Raw genomic sequence first — 21,963 nt, forward strand, 5'->3', positions numbered from 1 at the left:
CTCATACGCTTTAGAAATTGGAAGACAACGTTTAAAGAAAAACCAACACCAGAATTGTTTTACTTTGTTTTTTGTTCTGATTAAGAAATGACAAATTTAAAAAAAGCTATTTTTTAAACGCAACACATTATAAATAAAAACATTTATTTTACTAGAAGAATGTTTTTAGATTTCTTCAATATCTAAACCTAATTTCATAGGGATTCGTTCTTCAATATATACAGCATAATTTTTAAGAAACAAATGTGTGCACGGTGAATCTTTTGTATACATTAAATAGCAGTGTGAAAAAAATTGATTTTTTTCTTCCAAATTAAAAGCGAGATGATGGTTCGAATGACGTAACCAATCTTTTAATGAAGACTACAAGATAGAAAAAAAACCCTAAATGTCAATTTTCTCGAATGCATTGGAATACTTACTTTCAAGACAGAAAAGTGAGCACCTCGTTGAAATTTTATTGAAACATTGTTTACTTGAATAACAGTTTTAATTAAACCTGTATGATAATCTCGTTCTTCAAAAACATTCCAGTCATGCGTTGCTAAAAAAAATCAAAAAATAAAATTTTATAAAAAAAAAATATCCAATAAAATAAAAATGAACACCGTTGTACTGTACGTACGACTCAAAAAAATGTAGTATACGCATATATTGGTGAGTGCCAAATTACATACGTAAAACAGTAGTCGGTGTCAATTGACACGGCTTAGAAAGTAAAGGTGGCTCCAAATAAGTAACAACGCGATACGACTTATTAGAGGGTTGGCAAGTTTTAAACATGTCACACAAAGATAGATACGGACACAAACCTTTTTTTAGTTCTTTTCTATACAATATGTTGGGTTTTTTAATTAAAGCATTATTATTCTAAAGAAAATATAATGCATAGATGGCATTAAGAAAAAATATACTAATACAAAAATGGAATTGAGTAGCACTCATTTATTACATTTAAACGAAAAGTCCAATCGAGAGAATTATTTCTTTTATCACGGCATTTTGACATGAACAATCTATAATTCGGAGCTAAGGTCGATGGAAGGTAAACATTATAACCCTTGAAAAAAATTGATTATTCTTTTAAAATCATACAACTTTTTAAGAAAAGTTAAATACCGAAGGAGGAATCACTTCTTCCCATTTTTCATAAGAGACTTGTTTAATGTTCCCAAGTATAGGTTTTTGATTCATGTTATTCTATTGTAATCGATGATGCTTTTTAGTTAAAGGTGGAGAGAATTGAAAATTTTAAGACTAATTTAATTCATTAATTCAATGCTTAAAAGTGTTCTCTACAATATTAAAGCACATGCAAAATCATGATTTAGCTAAAAACTTATTCTTTTTTTTTTATTATATAAGCATTGTTAAACTTGGATTATTTTTCTTATAATAAGTTGTTAACTTACCTAAATTTTTTTTGAAATTAAATCCAATTCCAATCATGAAATTTTTTTCAATCTTCTTACTTGACATTTCCTAACGCGATTGCATAACACCGTTATCTGGGTCAGCAAATAACCGTTCCATTTATATTGGCAAACGATTTTTAAAAACAAAAAAAGAAAGCCTAGTTCTTCAAAAAAAATCTTTTCTTTTTGTGTATTTATTTATTTTGGGTAATTTGTACAAAAATTAACAAATAAATACGAGAAACAGAAAGCAATGAGAAGTGAGGTTTCTAATTTTTTTAAAGGATTTGGGGTTTGTTCATAAATTACAATGTTTTAAACATTTTTTAATTACATTATTAAGAATTTAAAAGATATTTTTTTGCAAAAAACTGAATTTTCGATTCAAATTCCGTAAAATTAAGAGGCGAATAAACTTCGTAAAAGGGATTCATTAAAATCTAGTTGTAGCATACCAAAAACAGAACAAAACAAATGACAATTTTTTTAAAATGTTATAGTTGTACCTTAAGATATAACGTGTGAATCTCAGTGAAGAATTTTGAAATATTATTATCTAATGTTTTACAAATAGATGTCCCTTTTGTAACGCGATGTAATAATAAAAATTTCACATGAGTAGGAGTGATATATGCGGAAACAGCGGAATCATTAAAGCGATCAATTTGAGACAAAAATCTGCATATGTAACATGAAAACAAGGTAAAAAACTACTCGTACTTAAGAGAAACAAGAAATTCTTGTACTATTCTTTAATTGATTCATAGCATGATAAAAAAATATTTCTGTTTACATAGAAATTAACTAGAAACTACCTTACAGGTTGGAAGTTTGCCAAGCATATTCCTCGAAATTGTCCATAGACGCGTAAAGAATCATTTCATTTAAATGTGACGTATCCTCTTTTGATTGATTTTCACTATTTTCTACATTCAAATAACACTGGAAGACAGGAACATCATATGCGTTGATAATGGCCAGTATTGATGTAGAATTTTGTTGTTTTTGCATGATTTAAAAAAATAAACAATTTGTCTTTAATGTTGTATTAATTCTTAGCACATGACAAATTTATTTAACAAGGACTGTAAAAAAAAAGATTAAAAACATTTTAAAAAATTACCCAATAAAATTCAATGAGAGTAAAATTCAGCTTTTTACTTTTTTTTTTATTACTTCAAAAAAAAACCCGAATATTTCTACAGTTGACAAATGATTACCCGAGTTTCTTTTTCCATTTCTGTGACACATAAAGGTTTTTAATGAGGCTTTTATATTTTTTTCTTTACATAATTTTAATGGGTTCTTAACACAGAATCGCAATAGAATCTAGGAAAGTTACGTTTTGCGTCGTAACATTAGGATTTGAAAAAAAAATTATCATCTTGAAGATTGCATCGTACCAGGTATTGAAGAAAAGCATCATGTTAGGGTATAGAAAGGAAATTCTAGACAAGTTATTCAAGCAAGATATGTTAACTATTATATCTCCCGGTCTTGGATTACATGAACTTGTTTTACATTTCCTTGAAAGGTATGTATCTTCCAATCAAAGCTCGAATGAAACAATGGAGGCAAACGGAAATGTTAACGTTACACAAAGTAGCTGTGATACAATGAAACTTATTCTTATTCTTAATATGTCTCCGAAAGAAGAAGTTTTTTTTTTAAATTTGACCAAAACACTCTTCAATAACAGTTTTTGTGTGAGGACTCCAGATGACTCTGCAGTCTTCGAAAGTAAAAAAAAACTACTTGGTCATCGACATTGTATTTATCCTTTAAGTGATTTGACCATTCAGCGTAGTGATATTAGGGAAAAATTTTATTTAAAGAGTGGTATTGTTTTAATGTCAAGTCGACTTGTTGTAACAGATATTCTAAGTGGCCGCTTACCTCGATCATTAATAAACGGTTTAATTATTATGAATGCTCATAAGTAAGCTTTTGTGTTTGATTGTTTTCAAAATATTTTTTTTCTTGTCTTATTAGTGTTGCTCAACCATTTTTGAATACATTATTTGCAGTAAAACTTATTCGAGAGGAAAATCAAACAGCATTTCTTAAAGCTTTTTCTGATCTACCAGAAGGATTTAATCGAGAAACATCTCACATAGACCGTGTTTTAAAAGATTTATTTCTTCAGGAAATTCATTTATGTCATCGCTCAGATCCTGATGTGGATGCATCCCTCACAATGCCGCATCAACCAATAACTTTTCAAGTAACGCCTCCTGTAACAAAGGCAATGCAAGATATTCAGGCAAATATTATTGAGTTAATCAAAAAAGGTCTTTTACATTTAAAACGCTTACCTCTTATTGATTTATCCGAGTTAAATTTGGATGAATGTTGCTTTAAAAAAGGTTGGGATGCACTGTTATATCGTTTATTAGAACCTGTATGGGATCAGCTTTCACGAAGGTATAAACAAATGATTCAGGTAACTGATGTGCATATCTTTTGAGAGAGAGAGAGAGAGAGAGAGAAAAAAAAAAAAAAGTATTGATTTTTTAGGAAATAAGCTTATTTCGAAAACTTCTTGCTTCACTGGTCGAACTTGATTCCATTTCTTTTTTACAATATTTGGAATCCCTTCGAATGTCACTCGCAGTAGGAATACACTAATTTTAAGTTTGTTGATGACCTTGTATGTCAATGTAAACATTCTTTAAGCTTGACCAACGTTGGCTCCTTACTATGGAATGGGATACAATTATCAAATTAGCAAAAGAAAGGTATACGAATTGTTGCGTTGTCTCATTGTGAAAACAATGAAATAATATTTTTTTGTAGCAATTTTATTTTTTCTCACCTATTGCGTACCAATAATGCAGAGTTTATAAAGTCAACTTTTTGGAAATGTCAACTTCAACGAAAAACCAATCAAACAAAATTGCTATTTTTCAATTGGAAACACCACCGAAATGGACGGCTATTAAACAAACAATACGAGAAATACGAGATTCCTTTACTAATAATGGAGACAGAAATGATACAATAAAAAATGGAACGCCTTGTGTATGCCGTTTACTTGTCGTAACAAGGGAGATTCTATCGTTTCATCAGTTACAACAGGTACTAGTTTGACACCCAACCTAAATAATAAAAATATAACGTTACCCTGACTAGGTTATTCCTAATTCTATAGAAAAAGCTAAGGAAACTATTTTAAAGTACTTTGTTTTATATTTATATTTTATTAATCACTTCTTTTGATAAGACAACTTCTTACACATCATGAAGAACAAAAACTACCTAGCCTTGAGAAGCCTTCGTAAGCTTTTTTAAGAATGACAATTACAAAAGCTCAGTCTTCTTAAAAGCTAACGTTGATTTTCTTTTTGTTCAAAAGTCACCAAAATATTAATCAACACCCCACAAGCCTTTTAAACGATCAACAAGAGATTCCGGTTGAAAATGCTCCTGATGGTACTTACACTGAACAAACTTTGTAAGGCATATTCAAAATTCTATGAGAACAACGTTCAAAAAATATTGACAAGAAAACATAGTATTGTAAAATTACATTTTTTTTTTTCAACAGAGACACATCAATAGATTATCCAATTCATGCTAACGAATCCCCAACGATCATTATCCCTTGCACTGATTCCTTACTATCGCTTCACATAAAAGTTGTTTGCTTTAAGAGAGACTATGGTAAAAAAAAAAAATTCAGTAGTTTTGGTGACAAAAACAAAAATTGTTAGAATTGTATGCTTTTCTACGCTCTTTTCAACCCGACGTTATTATTTTATATACCCCCTCTCTACCATTCATTCGAACTGTTGAAGTGTACTCGGCACAACTCCAAGCCCCGCCGAAGGATCTCAAGAAGCGTAAGATTCAAATTAATGAAGCTAGTACAGAATCGACACTTACCTCTTTTAAATTTCTTCAGACAGGTAAGGATAGTGTTTTTACAGTTGTGCTTTAAAAAAAAAAAAGAAAATGTCTTTTTTCTTGATATTTCCAACTCTTTTAAAACGATTAAAAAACATTTTTTTGTTACAAGATACAAAAGAAGAACCTCTGAAAAAGGAAGAAGATAAAATTAATAATGGTAAAACTCATTCGTTCAAAATTGTCAAGGTCAGAGGCTACTAACTTAGTTGATGCATCAGTGGTTTCCTGCCAGTTCAGAAAGATATTTGAGAAAAACTTTAACAAAGACTAATTTTTTGAATGATTCGTTTGTTCACTTTAGGTGTACATTTATATTTTTTGTAAAACTGCAGAACATCAAAATTTTCTTTACACTGTTCAAGTAACGTGTTCCGTTTTAGTATACCCGCATCTAGATTTTTGTGTGTGGGTATGGGTGTGTGTGTGTGTATATATATAGAATGAGCGCAATACTTGGAAATCTTTACGAAAACAAAAGAAATTTTCAGTAATAACATCGAAAGAATTGTTTTTAAAACAAACTAATGTATTATGCGATTTACTTGGTAATTATCCATCAACCCATCTATCTTCTCGAAAAGGAGGCATTCACATACCGAAACGGCAAAAACTCGATATTGTAGAAGCACAACCACCGACTGTCATAGTCGATATACGAGAATTCGTATCAGCCTTACCCTTCCACGTAGGTCCCGCAAAAGCGAATGGTCAGCTATTTTTGCATGTGTTAAGCTTTATTCAAACAAATTTCACATTGTCCCCACTACTCTATTGATCGGGGATTATGTTTTATCACGTGATATATGCGTTGAAAGAAAATCTATATCCGACTTTATCTCATCTTTACGTAGTGGAAGACTCTTTGATCAAGCAACAGAAATGTCTCGGAATTACCTTTTTCCAACATTATTGATAGAATTTAAATCGAACCGAACGTTTTCTTTCTCTTCTCAAGAATGGAGTCAGGCCTTTAAACAAACCGAAAGTTGTTTTTCACTAAAAGATCTTTTGATCAAGTAATATTTTTTACTGGTTCAATATTTGTTAATGAATTTCAAAAAAGATTTTATATTTTACTTTTGAATATACCACGCGTACGATTGCTTTGGACATGTTCTGGGTTTTTTACCGCCTCTCTTTTTCATCAAATAAAAGTATTTTATTCTCATTAAATCGCTGTGTTTACATTTGAATGTGTTCTTTTAGCAACGAAGAGAAGAACCCGATCCTTTAAAAGCCGCGTTGCTTGGTTCCAATAATCTATTAATACAAAGTACTTCTTTTTGTTTCTCTAAAATAATATTATATAAAATCCGTGTTCTTTGTAGAGTTCCATAATGACCGTTTTGGTGACGTCTTGCGTCGTTTTCCAGGCGTGACAAGCAAAACAGCACCAATTCTTTCACGTTCGGTAAACAAAAAAAAAAGTTTGATTTTCTCAAAAAACCTTACTTTTTTTAGATTTCAAATTTATCAAATTTAGCTAAAATGGAATTAAACCAATTAAAATTAATTCTAGGAGAGTATGTGTTTTATTTGAATGATGCGCTATTGTTTAGCAATGAAAGTGGAATTTTCAAAAGTTTTATTTTTAAACAGATCCTCTGCCACGATTTTGTATAATTTTTTGGACGTGAAACTTCAAAGTGTTACAGATACCTATGGTTGAAGGAAAGCAACAGTCAGTTGACAAGTTTTCACCCAATTCATGAGAAAAACTGAATACGATTTGAATAGAAGGGAAATCTGCTTAGCAAAACTTAGTATTTTTCAGTTTTTGTGTTATTGAGTTGTATTTAAAAACTTTGAGACGTTTTATGAGTGGCATCTTAGCAAAAGTTTACATGAATCTTCCTGACATTAAGCGTCACAGATGCTTTTTCAGGTTAAATTAAGCGATGAGGTCTACTCATACAAGTTTCGCACTTATTAAACTATTTTGTTAACGTAGCCTGTATTAGTTTTATGATGTTTCTTCAAGGCTCTCGTTCATTATACAACAGTTACGCTTCAAGACTGTTTCGTTGTAATTTTAAAAGATGCATTTCATACGCACACCAATCAAATCAAATTCAATTAACCAAGTTGGGCAATGTTTTTTATGTGGTTCCAGAACAAGTGGCGTGCATAGTGGAAAGATTTGGTAAATTTCAACGTATACTTCACCCAGGATTACACTTGTTAATTCCATTTGTCGATCGTGTTTCCTATACGCATTCGCTTAAGGAGGAAACTATAGCTATAAAGGATCAAAGTGCTATAACGAAAGACAACGTAAAATTTTTTTATCATAATAGTTTTCACTAAATTACGGTGTTTCTGCTTCTTTTCTACAGGTCACCATACAATTAGATGGTGTCTTGTACTTACGAGTAGATGATCCTTATAACGTAGGTTTTTTTTTGTTTAATTTTTTTTTTTATAATAACAACAACAGGCATCGTATGGTGTTGAGCATCCAGCATTTGCTGTAACTCAGTTAGCACAAACCACAATGCGTAGTGAATTAGGGAAGCTTACTCTTGATGAAACTTTTCTTGAAAGAGAGACATTAAACGTAGCAATTACTAAAGTAACAATTGTTTAAAAAAGAAATACAATGAATCTTAGGCTATTGCTTTTTTTTGTAGACAATCAATGCAGCTGCAGAAGGTTGGGGTATGCGTTGCATGCGTTATGAAATTAGAGACATCATTGTTCCTTCCACTATACGTAACGCCATGGAACGCCAAGTATCTATAATGAATGTAATTAGATTTGATATTTCTTTTTTTTAAGGCTGAAGCTGAAAGAAGAAAAAGAGCGGACATTTTACAGAGTGAAGGTGAAAAGCAAACGGAAATTAATATATCTGAAGGAAGAAAACAAGCACTTATTCTTCAAGCTCAAGTAATTTAAACACACTCTTTTTTTAGTAAAAAAAGTCATTTTTCAAATAAAAAAGTATCTCTACGAAAAACCTTTAATAGATTTCTATTTGAAACCGTATTATTTTTCATATTAGTATTATGTGTTAAACTCATGTTCTCAACAGGGAGAAGCCGAGGCAGTGGTTCAACGAGCACAATCGACCGCAAAAAGTCATCTTGAAATGAAATTCAACTTTTCACATGTTTTACTTTTTTATAGGTTTATTAATGTTATCTGACGCTATTAAAACATCAGGAGGTCACAATGCTGTTGCTATGCAATTAGCTGAACAGGTTGAAACGTATGCATGTCTATTCCTTCATGTACCGGTGCTTTTTGTAGTATATTGATGCTTTTGGAAAGCTCGCTAAAGAATCCAATACATTAATCATTCCTGCGAATCCTCACGACTTTTCAAGCCTTATAACACAGGTGACTTCGGTATTTCAAAAAGTTTCTCATGCAGGTAAAGAGCATTACTATTCTTTTCTAATCCTGTTCTCATATTTTCAAAAAAAATTTAAAAAATTTCTAAAATATCCAATGTTTTCATGCCTTTATTTGAATAAATTGTTCTACCTTTAGTGTCCCAATCTATGCCGATCACACCTAAATTAGAAACCTCTTCCAAAACAATGTAAAACCAACAAGTTTACCTTTTATTAGCAATACACAAACTTTAATACACCAAACTTTTGTAAAATTCCCTACGAATAATTTCAAAATACCAAATATACGCTCTACCAGTATCGCCCAAAACATGTATGAAAATGTGTCGAGACACCTTTCACTAACGGATAAATGCACTACTCTTTTTTGTTTCACAAATATAGTGTTTACTTGCATCAATTTTCTTTTATTATCTCTTTAATGAAATTACAAAAAAATATGTATTTCGACAAAAATGAAATTGATTTCTTCATGCATATTAAGATTTTGACAGAAAAATAACATATTAGTAACAAACTGATAGGCTAGTATTTTCATAGTTATACACTTATCAAACAATAGAATGCTTATTACAATTCTGGGTACTTTTCACTATGTACTTGTAGTGAGGGGAATATCTCGCAGCCCTTCTTTCACTAATTCAGCCTCAGTTAAAAATTCGACAGTTTCTTGAGAAATTTGTAAAGATCTATGACGCAAATCAATAACACATTCATACCGTCTGAAAAAAAAAAAAGAAATTACTTGGATGAAATACAAGTAGCGTCAGTACTAAACCGTTCTACAATTTTTTTTTTTTTTGATTTTCAAACAAATGGAACAATTACGAGTTGTACAACATTCTACTTTTTTTTACTGCTTAAACTTTACCTTAATAAATCCAAACCAAATAATAGATCCGTTTTACTGTTCTCAACAACTATTAAAGAAATGGGTAAAAAAATGTTTCCGATTTTGATTTGGGCTAAATGAATACGTCCTAAAATTGAACTGGTTCCAACACCACTATACACAAAAAAAAACAATGGAATTAATATAACAAATAAAAATTATGTGAAGAACCTAGCAAGTCCTTGAAAACGCTTATCTATCAGTCGAGTTAAGGAGCAACGTTCCGCACAGCTTTCCGAAATAATTGTCATCTATTTTCTTACATTGATACCTATATTTTCTTTGTTAACTGTACCTGAGCACCGCTATCTACTAATGCGTTAACTTTGACCCCATTTAAATGGATGGTAACATAAAGCATATTAACCGAAGCTTTACAAAAAAAAATGAGACGTCAGTTGAATTAAATTGGAGCTCACCAAAACTTTCAGGTAAATATTCTTGTGCGTGGGTCAAGGCTTCATCAATGCGTTCTTGTTGGATGGCTTTTAATAACAATTCTTGTCCTTGAGGATTTAAAGGATCACTTAACAATTTTGTCATTGTTGAATGCATTGAATTTAATGTCTGGAACGAATGGATTAGAAGATATCAAACTGACATGGGGTTACTTGAAGATGTCCTGAATCTAGAGGAGATGTCGTTAAAGTATTTTGCGTTGTTTGACTTGCACTTCCTGATAACTGATTGACATGTTGTTGATTCAATAATTTTAAAAGACTCATCAATTGACTTGAATTATCAGTTGCAGCTGTCAGACATATACCAGTATATCCAAACATTAAATATAAACTTCAAAGTTCGTATTTTTAAAGTTAAAAAAAAAAGCCTAGAAAAAAACATTGTTTTACCTGGATTCGTTTTATTATCAAGAGGATCATGGGTTAAAATGAGAACGCTATCATTTTTTAATTTAAGACTTTTCAATGTACTAGAGGGTGTATAATGAAGTAAATCTCCTTCATACATAAATTGTTGATCATTTGGTGGTGTTGAAAATTCTGTTTGAACTAATGCTTGAAAAGAAGAAAATTCGAAGTCATCACAAATATCAAACTGAAGAGTTTTTCCTATGTCTACAATATATTAACAGAGTTTTAAAAAGAAAAAGAGTTGTGATAACTTTTAAAAATTTTCAATGTATTTTTTTGTACCATACAAATCTTACAAGTATCAGTTACAGTGATTCTCATTTATAAATATATTGTCAAATGTTTTTTTTTTTTTTTTGGTAACGGTCGAAATTTACTCGAATTTTAACAAACTACTGGTCCTTTTGAATTTATTTTATAATTGATTTATCAGAATTGTGCTTTGATATTCAAAACATAAACAACTACAAAAAAAAATTCATGCAACCCAAATGAAATAGGTGATGAAATAAATCATCATGTATGAAACCAAGAATGATTCAGGCATTGGTGTAAAGTGAAACGTTCCTCAGGGTTAGGATTTAAAAGACCCCTAAAAAAAAGTCTTTTAAGACATTGTTACTATATATATAATGCATACATTATGAGGTCTTTGACATCCTCTGATAACCAGTTCGGTAAAGGTTTTTGCAATCCGTTTTTGATATTGAAATAAACATTCACTGGTGTATCACATCTATTGGGAAAAAAAACTATTTCATTCTAGTTAAATTGAAAAACATTTTTGCATAACATACTCAAAAGGTAATTTCCCCAAAAGTAAGCAATATAATAAGCATCCTATAGACCATGCATCACGAGCGAACCCTGAAATTTTTTTTTCTTCATTCAAAGACATAATACATTCTGGAGGTGTGAATTGGCGTGTTCCATCTACATAATTGGTATACAGCATCATGTACGCTTCCTATTACTGTTTCTTTGAACTAGGTATCACACATGAAAACTGTTCTTTGTTCAAGTTTCTACCTATACATTTGACTCTATGCAACTCTCTGATCAATATTACGCTAAAGTGGAATGCTGTAACGCGTTCATAATTAAAGTCATCATTGCAAATTTTTGACTAGATACAGAAAAACACTTGAATAATCTCTAAAGATTTCTTCAGCTAAAATAACTGTAGAAGAAATTGTTAAGCCACAGGTGCCCACTACTAAAAGGGAAACACATCATACTAAAGTATTTCTGGTTATTATGCTACAATTCCTTAAAAATTTTTAATTTATCAAAAGTCTAGACAATTGTCCAAATTTTTTTTTTAATCACGAATAACTATTTTTTTAATTACCTGCATCATAAATAAAAAAATCTGGTTCCTTTACTTGAACAGCGCTACTAAAATCGATAATACAAATTTTTAAATCCGACTGAAGATTTTTAACAATATTAAGAGGATGATGTAATGCTTTACTACAGCATAAGCATTTTTGGTACTCCTTGATATCTTCTCCCTTAGCCGCATCAGTAAAAAAATGACTTGACATTGGTAGCTTTAAGTCATCTAACGGAGTAGATGAAATCTTAATCGCATTCTCCATAGAACAACACAAACACAGTTGACATTTATTATAACGTTGTATTTCATTATTTATTTGTCGCGCATAATTCTCCACAGAATTGACTTCAAACAGATCTAAATCCCACAAAAATTCTTCAGTACAATCGGACATTTCCTCCCAATCTCGTCCATCTCCATAAGGTTGCGTTTCAACGAATGTTTCCTCTTTATCCAATAAATCTAAAGATGGGGTTATGGTTTTAAGCCATTCTAATAGGGTAAAAATCAAAAAAAAAATAAAGTTAAACCCACAAAAAGAAGAAAAAAAAATAACCTTTTGGTAAGGAAGACGAAGAAATTAATATATTTTCAGGTTTTAAATCTTTATGAACGATTTGATGCTCATGCAAATAAGTAACAGCATTTAAAATCTAACTCATATTTAGAATCAATAGGCTTTTTTTGGGGGGGAGGGGGCAAGTCACCTGTTTTACTAAATTCTTACATCCAATTTCGGAGAGCGTTGGGACATTGTTAAGAGTTTTCGGTTCGGCAATCCCTTGTCGGTACATTTTTAGTTTCGAGTCATAATTGGCTATAAGTGTTTCACCAAACTCCATAATCAGTATCCAAACATTACACATTGGATTCCATAATAACTGAACGCCATGATTTTTTTTACTAATCATGAACGAGATTTACCTCAATAATTTGAGAGATATTCGGATGATTCATCATGCATTGAAGGGACCACTCAACTTGGACCTGAATTGAATAAAAGAGAAAGGAAATTTATGTTTGATTAAATCAATTACGAAATTGCGTTAGAATTAAGGTTTATTATTTTTTTTTCAAGCTTTCGCTAAGCGACACAGTTGCTACTAATAATTATACGTCATTTGAAAAAGATTATACTTTAAAACTGAAATTGGTTTTAACGTTTTTATAAATTCTCATGTTTCTTTTTTTAACCGTATTTGTTTAGACTAATTAATAAAACGTACGCGTGTCCAACCAGATATAAGTTCTTTTAATCCTACTGCATTAAACACAGGAACTCTTTCACGCGATCGAGACATGGGGAAAACAAACTATAAAAATTTTTCACATAAAGATCAAATGTTGGGTGAATAAGAATGAATAACCAATTGATATTTAAAACGATTACGTGTTTTATTGTGAGCGACATACTTTCATAGCAACAGGAATCCATTGATTGCTGTCTATTTTCATGAATCCTCGGCGTACCTTACCTTTGCTTCCTCTACCAAGAACGGGGCCAACTATATAATTTGATACTAAATAAACATATTTTAGTGCATTCAGGTCTTCAAACACATAATTTAAAGAAGTTTCAAATTTTTGAAACAATTTAATAGGAACCTTCCAAAATTTGGCATTAAAACTAACTGGTAATGGTAAAGTTTGCGGATAACATTTTACGGAGGTTGAAGGAATGTTTTTTTGCACATCACTTGGAAATTCTTTCACAGTGCCAACACAATGTTCCAGACTGTTTGTCAACTCTCGAGTATCCACTTTTGTATTAGATTCCTCTTTCCACATAAGAAGACCGCACCAACAAGGTTTCTTTTGAGCATCTACACTCGATTCAAAAGAAAACCCTCGCTTACAAGTTTGGTGGCATAAACACGTAAAATCAGTCATAAAAACGATGAAACACGCTTTGCAATAAAGAATTCAAAAGATGTTGAGAACAAAAACGTTAATAGATCTTGTCTAAACGAAAGGCGAATTTCACTTTATCTGAATTGTTAAATTACTTCACATAAGAAATTTAACTTTTATTAGAAAATACGTAAAACAACATCGAGATTGTAAGATTATCAAAAAGATGATATCCCCTCAAAAAAAACGTTAAAAAGAATGTTTACACACGTTTATTGAAGACACCCAAATCGTAGTTCTTTTTTATTTTCACATAGCTGAGACACATCTGATGACAGATAACACTCAAACTTTGAAGGAGGTTTTTTGATAAAAAACGTTTTGAAAAAACTGTTCTACATCAATTAATCATCTTTTTCATGATTTACTTTCATGTCAAAGTCGCAAATACTACTCATTAAAGATAAATTTTCGTTTAATAATCTCTCAACGTAAATACAGCCTCCAAAAGGTCTATTTTGTGGAACTTGTTCGACAGTTTCATGCAATCGCTTCGCGGACAAAGTGACATTTTTAAGAAAAGCTTGTAATAATGAATCTAATGAACCGCTCTTTTGTATGTGTGAATTACCGATAGACGTTTCTTCAGATTTCATTATTGTTGAAAAAAACTTGGAAATACAATCACCCAAAGGAGAATGATAAACACCTAACCACTTCAATGTCTCTGCTTCATTGTGCATCAAAGTTTGACAAAGTTCATGAATTGAACTCAACGTCGAATGTTCATCTTTGATATTTTTAGTTTCAGAAAAGGACTCTTCACGTTGAATGTTTTCTACATTGGTTATAGTTTCCTGATTCATTTTACCAATAGGACCAACTAAAAAATGCTTAAACATTATCAGCAGGCGCGCACTACCCTTATTTATTGTTGTTTTTTCATAATTTGTTTTTGAAATTTTTTATTCATTAATAAAATTCTTGTAAATCGTTCTTATTTCAAAAATTGTAAATTTTTATAGGATGTGATTCAATTTTTCATTGTCCTCTTTGTAATCAATTAACTGTGGATGTTTGTAACAATAATGAATTGGTACTGTCTGAATTCCTGTTCCAATTAACTGTTAGATTGTATTTACTTAAAAGTCCAAAAATAAAATTCATGAGTATAGCCTTTGGCCCCAGTGCCCTGAGTCTTGATCATCTTCTTTTGATTTAATATGAAGAGATTTGTATAATTTATAGATCTTGATAAAGGACTCTGGGGCACCTGTCAAGTACACAAGGTGGTAACAGAGTCAAAATAATCAAAATTTTTTTTTTGCTACAAAAAAGAAAACACTCTTAAAGTAATATATGACTTTGACTTGAAAATGACAACTTTTAGTACAGGTCATTATGAAAAAGCGTCTTTTGATGAAGAAGATGAAAACACAAATGAAGATGACGACGATAATGAAGCGACGCAACCTTCCATTATATCGAAGTCCCCAAAGTCAAAGACAACTCGTGAGCCCTGTATTCGACTTTCACAGTCCAGTTTTTCGTATCCTTCATCTTCCTCCACATCTCACCATTATGATGACGCTTATAACGAATCGTCTTTTGCTCCAACACCTTTACAACCACAAAATGTTAACTCTAATTCCAATAACATCTCTAGTACATCGATTTCAACGTATCATAATATTTATTTAGGCGCACCAGAATTACTAGTACAATTGTTTGACGCGCTTCAGAAAAAAATTATAAAAAATAAAAAATTCATTAATTCCCCTTCATACATAGACGAACATGTTTCTAAATGCTTTTCTACTCAAACCAGTTCACAAACATCTGATGCATTTATTGAATCTTCTGGTACTTTTAATTTCAATGATTCCGTTGAATCTACTGCAAACCGTTTGATTCAAGCTATCGCCGATGCTCAAGATATGCAAGAAAAAAATTTATCCATTTATTCTGTTTCAAAATTCGATAGACATATGACCGTTTTTGCTGCCTGTGACCCTGACGCGGTCTGCGCAGTAGCTCTTCTCAAGGTGAATTGTGAACAAAACAAAGAAAAAAATGATGACTTGTTAATTAAAACAGAATTAATTTTTTGGGGTTACCTGACTCTAATTGTAAATAAAAATATTATTTTCATAGGAAGGAATATCTGAGCGATTCGGTTTAAACGTAAATCTCATTCCAATTTCTTGTTATACCCATTTACAAAAAGCATTGACTCTTGAGTTGTTATCTACGACGAAAAAACGTTCTTTACAGGAAGTATTGTAAAAAAAAATAACAAATTTGGTTAACATACTTGTTTAATCTGTAGTGCGATATTTTATTTTTTATAAACGTGGGTTCTCGTAAAGACGTGAGAAATTTTTTCAAAAAACATAATAGTCATTCGACTTGGCAACCATCTCTATTTATAATTGATCACCATCGACCTGTGTCTCCAGAGTATTTTGTTCCATCCAAAAGTAACGTACGTTTTTTTTTTGTTACGCTCTACTATAAAAAGATTATTTGGTTTAAAATAGCTTCCTTATTATTCTATTGTTTGTACTACGGACGAAATTGAGAAAATTCAAGAAGAAACTCGACGTTTTAACTTGTGGAAAAATTGTTGTCATATCACAGAGAGAGATCCTGATTGGGAAGATGAATTCATTCAGGATCACTCAACATACCGATTTCTAGATGGTATAGGAGAGTATCATTCCAGTTCTTCTTCTTTAGTAATCCTTGAGGCTTTAAGGCATCATAGTTTAGAAACACCGGGAATGTTTTTGTACGTTTCCGTTTGTTTGCCTGTATATGAATTAAAAAACAAGTTTTCTTTTCTTTATTTTTTAGTACAGTAGCAACCGCCTTAGCGTATCAATTAAGCTTAGGAATTTTATCAAGAACGGATTACGTCAAGCATCTCGGACTTTTACAAGAACATTTTCAACATTTGAAAAATCAAATTTCCACTCGTCACTATGATTTTCAAATGATCAAAGCAGTCAGCAAAGAGTTGCTTATACCTCTTCTTCGTTTCACATCTATTGAAGACGGTGTAAGAAATTCAGCACTTTTTCTTCGAGCACAAGCGTCTCGCTTCGCTACACCCGATGTTATAGAACAAGAACTTTCTTCATTGCGTGTAGTATTAGCTTTAAAAGAGGTAAAGAACGTTCTCCATTTTTTTGATGGCTTTATTCTTTCAAATATTAGGAATCATGGAAAGATCAATTTCGATTTCTTACTGTACGTCAAAATCTTTTCTTCTTTTATATAACTAATTCAAACTACCTGTTGAATTTATTTGGTGAACTACAGTAAAACACGAAACCTTTGCGTGCTCACCTCTTGACCTCTCATTTCAATGCACTTTTTTAAAGCTTTACATCAGACTATATTAACCGCTACATTCATTATCTCATTCCCAATTGAATCTATCCTTCCTTATCCTCCTTTCTTTTTTCTTCTGCTCATCCTTAGTAATAAAATTGAAAATTAAAATTAGAGTTTTTTTTTCGACAGACTCACCAGTAGCGACGATGTGTATTGATTGTCTTTTCTGTTTAAAATAAATAAATTATTAGTGGTTTTCACTTTTTCGTTTCTATCGTGCGTTTTTTTTTTTCTAGAGTTCCGAACAGAAACAACTCATTACCAATCAACTACCGTAAATAAGTGTCCACTTATAAGAACTCAATTGCATAACACCTTTTTATTTTTAATGCTATCAGAGAAGTGTTACAACGAGAAACAATGCAATCGCGACAAAGTTTACCAAAACGCTACCCCGACGATCAAGAGACACAATATCTTACATCAACCCTTGCTTTTGTTAGGTATTTATCAATTGTGGGTTTACCAGATCGTGTTTCCTCTTTGGATGTTGCTTTTCTATTATTATCAATTCTTTCTCAGCCTTTATTATGTAGTAAGTCAAATTTAAATTTCCCGCTAATATAATATCGTTCTATTAGAAAATCAAAGAAGTTCAGAAGAACCCGGTAGTGCCTCAACTCTGTATAATTCAACTCACCCTATATCGTCGCTTACAATTAATGAAACGAGTTCGTCATTCTCTGATTGTTCTTTTGCACTTTCCGTGAAGCCTTTTGTGGAAGCGTTACAATTTATTGAAAGGTATTCTGTTCTTTTCCTAGAGGAATAGGATATGTTTTATTTTTATATTTTTAGCGTAGCTAATATTTCTAAAAACGGAAATGTTCATTTAGCCGTCTTTCCTGATCAATCAAATAGTTTCAAAAATTTATCCATATCAGCTAATGATACTCTGTTGTCTACTAACGAAACCGATTCCTCTCTTCATTTTTTTGGAAATATATGGGATGCTTATGTCGCGTATAACAACCATTCTACGCAATCCTATGTAACTTCCCTTTCCAATTCTGATTGGCATCGAATTCTAGCACGACTGTCGCGTGTTGCTTTACAATTGCAAAGAGACGCTACTCGCTTTGTATGTTATGAAAAAAAGAAAAGAACATCCTGCTTTGATTCAAATGATTTTCTGATTATATTGTTTTACTTTCTTGCTCTGTACCCCACTTTTTTTTTTGTTAGGTATTACACATATTAAGGAAACGTCGTTCTAAAACAAATCAAATGTCAGATTATCGACGTGCTGCTGAAAATGTTGAAGGGTTTTTTGAAGATGCTCTACCTCAACAACTATATCATCCTCTTCTCTTACGTTATTGCGCTTTTATAACATCGGATTGTATTGCAGTAAGTTGACAAAATTTCATGCATTTCTTTGTTTTTGTGTTGTTAATATGTTTTTTTTTATCACGTTCTTTTAAGCGAGGCGTTTTGTCAGCGTTGCCTGATGTGATGTTTTTCGTAACTGCACCTCCCGACCACATTTCAAGTGGTAGTACCGTCTTAAGTTGTTCTCCGAATGCTTCAATGCGAACCCCAAGGTAGGTATTTGACTCATTTTGAAAAATCTTTTTTTCCTTCACATATTTCTCATTTCTCAACGGTACAGCAAGTTAGGCTTACATTTATATCATAAACTAAACAGTCTCAAACATTCTGGAATGATACACATGGCAAGACAAAACGGTGTGTGTTTAATATACCAAACTATTTCGTGAGTCCATTAACGTTATTTTGTTATTAGATTTTGATGCAAGCGTTGCATTTTTGCCTAATAATAAACTTCATACTCTCTTTACAGCTTTATTCACCAGCTCTTTAGATGATCTCTCTTATCGCTCCTTACCGGTAAAAAAAACATCCTCGTTTCATTCTTTCACTCGCAAAAAACCTAACGCTTATTCACCTTCAAGGTAATATTATGCACTAGCTTTCGTCTGGTTATTTCTCATTTCCATTTTGTTTTAACTATGACTTAGTTCTTCTGACACATCCACAAGGTCAAAAGAACAAGATGACGACGCTACGAAAAGCATGACCTCACGATCAACGGATTTGAAACGACGCCGTTTAATACTAAGAGATCCTGATAACGCAACGTCAAAAAAATCGTAAATCGTTCGCGTAGTGAAGTATCGATGTTTTTTTTCAAAAAATTCTCCTTTATAAAGGTTTTACATTAAAAAAATAAAAATGGTGTCAACCATTTTAGTAAACTGAAAAAAAAGTGACTGGACGCTTATGAAAATAATCACGACCACTTCTTGACAACTGCTTTAAAGATTAGTAAAGCAAAAAAGTAAAATGTAATAATTTACAATGACACATTATTATTATGTCATTTAGAAAATTTTATTCTTTATTAATCTACATATTAATTTCGGTGAATTTTTTTCTAAGTGTCATCGCATTAACAAAATTGTTCAAAAAATATCTTAATACGTTAGCGTTTTGTTTTATAACGAAGATGCTAGAAAAGTTCATTTAAAAATACGATAGGGTAAATACAATTGACAAAATACAATGTTGCAAAACTAAATGTTTTGACCCGAAACGGGACAGATACACCAGATGCGTTCATTAGAAAATTTGTATAATAAAAGCAGAAAAATTGAAGTATTTTTTTATTGAAAAATGTCGAAAGGAAACATCCAAGTGTCTTCATCGATTGCTACTACTGACGAACCAGAATCTCGTCCAGATGTTATTACAAAATACCGTACTACTGCTGATATTACAAATGAAGTTTTAAAGCAGGTCATTGCTCGCTGTGTTTCTGGCGTCGATGTTCATACTTTATGCAATTTTGGTGATTGTCTTATTGAAGAAAAAGTAGAAAAAGTTTATGCAAAACGTGAATCGAATCAAAAGGTAAGCGAAAAACCTTTTTGAATTCAAAAAAAAATTGAATAAAATGTATCCTAGATAAAAAAAGGAGTTTCCTTCCCGACATGCATTAGTGTCAACGAAATGGTCAGCAATTTCTCACCATTGCCAGCAGATACCATTAAATTAGCAGCGGGAGATCTTGTTAAAATGTTTGTGAATTGTATAGCTAAGAAGACAAAATATTACGTCTTGTTGGTTTTCTAGTCAATTAGGTGCGCATATTGATGGGTACAATACTCTGGTAGCCCACTCCATTGTTGTGGGTGAACCTGAGATCGTAGGACGTAAAGCTGACGTTCTTCGAGCAGCTTGGAATGCTGCTGAGGCTGCTTTAAGAACCATCGAAGTTGGAGTCGACTCTACAAAAGTTACAGATGTTATGAAACGCTGTGTAGAGCCTTTTAAATGTAAACTCGTTGATCATGTTATGTGTCGCCAACTAAAACAACATGTCATTGAGGCTCTTAAATCTTTCCCTCTTCAAGGATCCACGGATGAGCGTGTACGCCAAAACCTCATCATTTTCAAATGTTCATGTTTAATTTTTTCTAGGTAACTCCTGTTGTATTTGAAATGTATGAAGTCTATGGTATTAATGTCGTCGTTTCTACTGGAGAAGGAAAGAGTAAACCTGTGAGTTTTTTTATTTTCTCAAAACTATTTCCACTCCTCATTTTTAATGATTTTTTTATTTAATCAGTCTGATTATCGAACCTGCATATTCTGTCGTAATGTTGAACAAAACTATGTTTTAAAGACGCCTATGGGAAGACAGTTTTTAAGGGAGGTTACAACACGTATGTAATACGTAGTCAGAAAACTGTATCAAAATTCCTCTTTTTGAAGAATCGCCATAATTAATTGAATTCACCAAGTGTGTCGTCACTGTTTCTAGGTTTTCCTACACTCCCTTTCGCTACTCGTTCTATTCAAAATGAAAAACTCTGCTGTTTGGGTCTTTCTGAATGCCAACGTCATGAACTTCTTGAAGCCTATCCTGTGTTAACTGAACGTTCTGGCGAGTTTGTCGCTCAATTTCAATTCACTGTTATGCTTTTACCTGGAGGAGCAAAACGCGTTACAGGATTACCTTTTGCTCAAGAAGCTACTACTAAATCAAGTTTTTCAATAACCGATCCCGCCCTTCTCAGTTTATTAGCGGTAAATTGTTTATTTTATATTAAGAAAAAACTAACTCAATTTGTTTTTTAATTTTAAGAAATCGCTGAACCCTAAGAAAAAAAAACATCAGAAGAAAGCTTTGAAAGAATCTGATACTCTCAATGAAGAAAGTCAATAAGTATTTGATGACCCTTAAATTACTTCGGTGATCTTTTACAAAAGTTCATATACCTAATACAAGTCTCAAATGAAACATACTCCATAAATTGAAAATTATTTTTCAATGCATTTACCACGTTTTGTTTAAAGCACAAAAAATCATTGTTTTAATTTCAGAAAAAACTAGTAAATGCAGAAAAATACAATTTTCTGAACAGTCGACTTTTTTAAATAAAAATGGTATTTGATCATTGATATTTTAAATATCTCATTTTCTTGCAATGTCATCAATTTTATGTATTATTCCTTCTATTTCGTTCCTTTCATATGAACATTGGATTTCTCATTATTTTAATGATCTTGAACAGGACTATTTTTTTATCTGTTTCTCGTCTTGAAAACCCACTCTGTTTATATAAATGAGCATTTTCATTTTAATAATAAAACTGCTGATCTTTTCTTTATTTTTACACGAGTGTAGCGCCATTTTTTCTTTTTTTATCAGGAGTCAACAACAATAGTAAATGTTTATTTTTAGTATCAGTGAACGGAAAAAGAAAAAAAATACTCATCTTTTTAGTCAATCTGCGTATGTCCTCATGTAGTATGGTTATTACTTACTTCACGTTCTTCTATTAGTTTTAGACATATACCAGCGTCCTTGAAATGTTTCGTTTCAACATACACCATAGAATCAAATCACCGAAAAAATTTCGCTTCATTTCATTTGTCATTGTAATAAATATTCATATTA

At 31.6% G+C, this 21,963-nt stretch overlaps 7 protein-coding genes across 12 annotated transcripts; 4 read left to right on the forward strand and 3 right to left on the reverse strand.

Moving 5' to 3' along the window:
- Nucleotides 1-1,658: 1,658 nt before the first annotated feature.
- Nucleotides 1,659-2,606, reverse strand: LOC128882534 (trafficking protein particle complex subunit 2-like). Its single transcript, XM_054134153.1, has 3 exons — nt 2,236-2,606; nt 1,922-2,093; nt 1,659-1,855 (listed from the first exon to the last, which is right to left on the reverse strand). The coding sequence occupies exons 1-3, from the start codon at nt 2,424-2,426 to the stop codon at nt 1,754-1,756; spliced, it is 465 nt and encodes a 154-aa protein (XP_053990128.1). The 5' UTR covers nt 2,427-2,606; the 3' UTR covers nt 1,659-1,753.
- Nucleotides 2,607-2,713: 107 nt separating this feature from the next.
- LOC128882524 (uncharacterized) lies at nt 2,714-7,262 on the forward strand. Of its 3 annotated transcripts, XM_054134139.1 has the most exons (20): nt 2,714-3,354; nt 3,408-3,706; nt 3,782-3,858; nt 3,933-4,028; nt 4,092-4,153; nt 4,253-4,493; nt 4,548-4,591; nt 4,639-4,692; nt 4,771-4,869; nt 4,963-5,078; nt 5,129-5,323; nt 5,434-5,510; nt 5,626-5,685; nt 5,764-6,009; nt 6,057-6,340; nt 6,388-6,478; nt 6,531-6,597; nt 6,653-6,735; nt 6,786-6,847; nt 6,924-7,262. In XM_054134139.1, the coding sequence occupies exons 1-20, from the start codon at nt 2,840-2,842 to the stop codon at nt 6,991-6,993; spliced, it is 2,838 nt and encodes a 945-aa protein (XP_053990114.1). In that variant the 5' UTR covers nt 2,714-2,839; the 3' UTR covers nt 6,994-7,262. The 3 variants fall into 3 exon arrangements, 2 of the variants coding, with proteins under 2 accessions (XP_053990114.1, XP_053990113.1); XM_054134138.1 differs by having other exon boundaries at nt 3,408-3,858; XR_008458454.1 differs by lacking the exons at nt 6,531-6,597; nt 6,653-6,735; nt 6,786-6,847; nt 6,924-7,262 and having other exon boundaries at nt 3,408-3,858; nt 6,057-6,120; nt 6,176-6,340.
- LOC128882530 (stomatin-like protein 2, mitochondrial) lies at nt 7,213-8,960 on the forward strand. Of its 2 annotated transcripts, XM_054134147.1 has the most exons (10): nt 7,213-7,326; nt 7,438-7,598; nt 7,661-7,714; nt 7,762-7,896; nt 7,955-8,056; nt 8,103-8,213; nt 8,359-8,404; nt 8,454-8,527; nt 8,577-8,700; nt 8,820-8,960. In XM_054134147.1, exons 1-10 carry the CDS (start codon nt 7,290-7,292, stop codon nt 8,873-8,875), a joined length of 900 nt encoding a protein of 299 aa, XP_053990122.1. In that variant the 5' UTR covers nt 7,213-7,289; the 3' UTR covers nt 8,876-8,960. The 2 variants fall into 2 exon arrangements, with proteins under 2 accessions (XP_053990122.1, XP_053990121.1); XM_054134146.1 differs by having other exon boundaries at nt 7,228-7,598.
- Nucleotides 8,961-9,261: 301 nt separating this feature from the next.
- Nucleotides 9,262-10,862, reverse strand: LOC128882531 (uncharacterized). Its single transcript, XM_054134148.1, has 8 exons — nt 10,744-10,862; nt 10,427-10,651; nt 10,187-10,326; nt 9,995-10,142; nt 9,871-9,947; nt 9,747-9,826; nt 9,555-9,689; nt 9,262-9,405 (listed from the first exon to the last, which is right to left on the reverse strand). The coding sequence occupies exons 1-8, from the start codon at nt 10,766-10,768 to the stop codon at nt 9,276-9,278; spliced, it is 960 nt and encodes a 319-aa protein (XP_053990123.1). The 5' UTR covers nt 10,769-10,862; the 3' UTR covers nt 9,262-9,275.
- On the reverse strand, nt 10,818-14,657 carry LOC128882526 (uncharacterized). Of its 2 annotated transcripts, none has more exons than XM_054134141.1 (10): nt 14,066-14,657; nt 13,200-13,965; nt 13,013-13,099; nt 12,711-12,773; nt 12,494-12,667; nt 12,343-12,439; nt 11,799-12,278; nt 11,245-11,380; nt 11,088-11,183; nt 10,818-11,039 (listed from the first exon to the last, which is right to left on the reverse strand). In XM_054134141.1, exons 2-10 carry the CDS (start codon nt 13,674-13,676, stop codon nt 10,964-10,966), a joined length of 1,686 nt encoding a protein of 561 aa, XP_053990116.1. In that variant the 5' UTR covers nt 13,677-13,965; nt 14,066-14,657; the 3' UTR covers nt 10,818-10,963. The 2 variants fall into 2 exon arrangements, with proteins under 2 accessions (XP_053990116.1, XP_053990117.1); XM_054134142.1 differs by lacking the exon at nt 14,066-14,657 and having other exon boundaries at nt 13,200-13,306; nt 13,419-13,588.
- A 108-nt stretch (nt 14,658-14,765) lies between these two features.
- On the forward strand, nt 14,766-19,465 carry LOC128882525 (uncharacterized). 2 transcript variants are annotated; one of them, XR_008458455.1, is made up of 15 exons: nt 14,766-15,682; nt 15,792-15,914; nt 15,967-16,122; nt 16,178-16,428; nt 16,494-16,806; nt 16,857-16,889; nt 17,273-17,310; nt 17,375-17,571; nt 17,618-17,780; nt 17,835-18,117; nt 18,222-18,386; nt 18,462-18,580; nt 18,649-18,753; nt 18,841-18,952; nt 19,019-19,159. XR_008458455.1 is itself a non-coding variant. In XM_054134140.1 (15 exons), exons 1-15 carry the CDS (start codon nt 15,014-15,016, stop codon nt 19,152-19,154), a joined length of 2,892 nt encoding a protein of 963 aa, XP_053990115.1. In that variant the 5' UTR covers nt 14,779-15,013; the 3' UTR covers nt 19,155-19,465. The 2 variants fall into 2 exon arrangements, 1 of the variants encoding a protein (XP_053990115.1); XM_054134140.1 differs by having other exon boundaries at nt 14,779-15,682; nt 18,649-18,725; nt 18,784-18,952; nt 19,019-19,465.
- A 56-nt stretch (nt 19,466-19,521) lies between these two features.
- Nucleotides 19,522-21,897, forward strand: LOC128882527 (proliferation-associated protein 2G4-like). Its single transcript, XM_054134143.1, has 8 exons — nt 19,522-19,910; nt 19,965-20,077; nt 20,133-20,430; nt 20,481-20,561; nt 20,629-20,725; nt 20,824-21,089; nt 21,148-21,798; nt 21,849-21,897. The coding sequence occupies exons 1-7, from the start codon at nt 19,674-19,676 to the stop codon at nt 21,226-21,228; spliced, it is 1,173 nt and encodes a 390-aa protein (XP_053990118.1). The 5' UTR covers nt 19,522-19,673; the 3' UTR covers nt 21,229-21,798; nt 21,849-21,897.
- Nucleotides 21,898-21,963: the final 66 nt, after the last annotated feature.

The sequence above is a fragment of the Hylaeus volcanicus genome, unplaced genomic scaffold (assembly GCF_026283585.1).
Source record: "Hylaeus volcanicus isolate JK05 unplaced genomic scaffold, UHH_iyHylVolc1.0_haploid 12050, whole genome shotgun sequence".
Classification (NCBI taxonomy): domain Eukaryota; kingdom Metazoa; phylum Arthropoda; class Insecta; order Hymenoptera; family Colletidae; genus Hylaeus; species Hylaeus volcanicus.

What these genes read in the sequence shown, in the direction of transcription:
- LOC128882534 (XM_054134153.1), bottom strand. Translation starts at nt 2,426, where the DNA reads ATGCAAAAACAACAAAATTCTACATCAATACTGGCCATTATCAACGCA. An exon ending in GCTTGGCAAACTTCCAACCT is followed by an intron (nt 2,094 to 2,235) that starts GTAAGGTAGTTT and finishes TTACATATGCAG; the next exon opens with ATTTTTGTCTCAAATTGATC. An exon ending in TTCACACGTTATATCTTAAG is followed by an intron (nt 1,856 to 1,921) that starts GTACAACTATAA and finishes TGCTACAACTAG; the next exon opens with ATTTTAATGAATCCCTTTTA.
- LOC128882524 (XM_054134138.1), top strand. Translation starts at nt 2,840, where the DNA reads ATGTTAGGGTATAGAAAGGAAATTCTAGACAAGTTATTCAAGCAAGAT. An exon ending in TTGCTTTAAGAGAGACTATG is followed by an intron (nt 5,079 to 5,128) that starts GTAAAAAAAAAA and finishes AAAAATTGTTAG; the next exon opens with AATTGTATGCTTTTCTACGC. An exon ending in CAATAATCTATTAATACAAA is followed by an intron (nt 6,598 to 6,652) that starts GTACTTCTTTTT and finishes TGTTCTTTGTAG; the next exon opens with AGTTCCATAATGACCGTTTT.
- LOC128882530 (XM_054134146.1), top strand. Translation starts at nt 7,290, where the DNA reads ATGATGTTTCTTCAAGGCTCTCGTTCATTATACAACAGTTACGCTTCA. An exon ending in GTGCTATAACGAAAGACAAC is followed by an intron (nt 7,599 to 7,660) that starts GTAAAATTTTTT and finishes TCTTTTCTACAG; the next exon opens with GTCACCATACAATTAGATGG. An exon ending in CACTTATTCTTCAAGCTCAA is followed by an intron (nt 8,214 to 8,358) that starts GTAATTTAAACA and finishes TGTTCTCAACAG; the next exon opens with GGAGAAGCCGAGGCAGTGGT.
- LOC128882531 (XM_054134148.1), bottom strand. Translation starts at nt 10,768, where the DNA reads ATGAGAATCACTGTAACTGATACTT. An exon ending in AATCACTGTAACTGATACTT is followed by an intron (nt 10,652 to 10,743) that starts GTAAGATTTGTA and finishes AATATATTGTAG; the next exon opens with ACATAGGAAAAACTCTTCAG. An exon ending in CGTTTTCAAGGACTTGCTAG is followed by an intron (nt 9,690 to 9,746) that starts GTTCTTCACATA and finishes TTTTGTGTATAG; the next exon opens with TGGTGTTGGAACCAGTTCAA.
- LOC128882526 (XM_054134141.1), bottom strand. Translation starts at nt 13,676, where the DNA reads ATGACTGATTTTACGTGTTTATGCCACCAAACTTGTAAGCGAGGGTTT. An exon ending in ATATCTCTCAAATTATTGAG is followed by an intron (nt 12,668 to 12,710) that starts GTAAATCTCGTT and finishes CATGGCGTTCAG; the next exon opens with TTATTATGGAATCCAATGTG. An exon ending in GTAAGAATTTAGTAAAACAG is followed by an intron (nt 12,440 to 12,493) that starts GTGACTTGCCCC and finishes AATATGAGTTAG; the next exon opens with ATTTTAAATGCTGTTACTTA.
- LOC128882525 (XM_054134140.1), top strand. Translation starts at nt 15,014, where the DNA reads ATGACAACTTTTAGTACAGGTCATTATGAAAAAGCGTCTTTTGATGAA. An exon ending in GCGCAGTAGCTCTTCTCAAG is followed by an intron (nt 15,683 to 15,791) that starts GTGAATTGTGAA and finishes TTATTTTCATAG; the next exon opens with GAAGGAATATCTGAGCGATT. An exon ending in TAGTATTAGCTTTAAAAGAG is followed by an intron (nt 16,807 to 16,856) that starts GTAAAGAACGTT and finishes TTCAAATATTAG; the next exon opens with GAATCATGGAAAGATCAATT.
- LOC128882527 (XM_054134143.1), top strand. Translation starts at nt 19,674, where the DNA reads ATGTCGAAAGGAAACATCCAAGTGTCTTCATCGATTGCTACTACTGAC. An exon ending in GCGGGAGATCTTGTTAAAAT is followed by an intron (nt 20,078 to 20,132) that starts GTTTGTGAATTG and finishes TTGGTTTTCTAG; the next exon opens with TCAATTAGGTGCGCATATTG. An exon ending in CCCTTCTCAGTTTATTAGCG is followed by an intron (nt 21,090 to 21,147) that starts GTAAATTGTTTA and finishes TTTAATTTTAAG; the next exon opens with AAATCGCTGAACCCTAAGAA.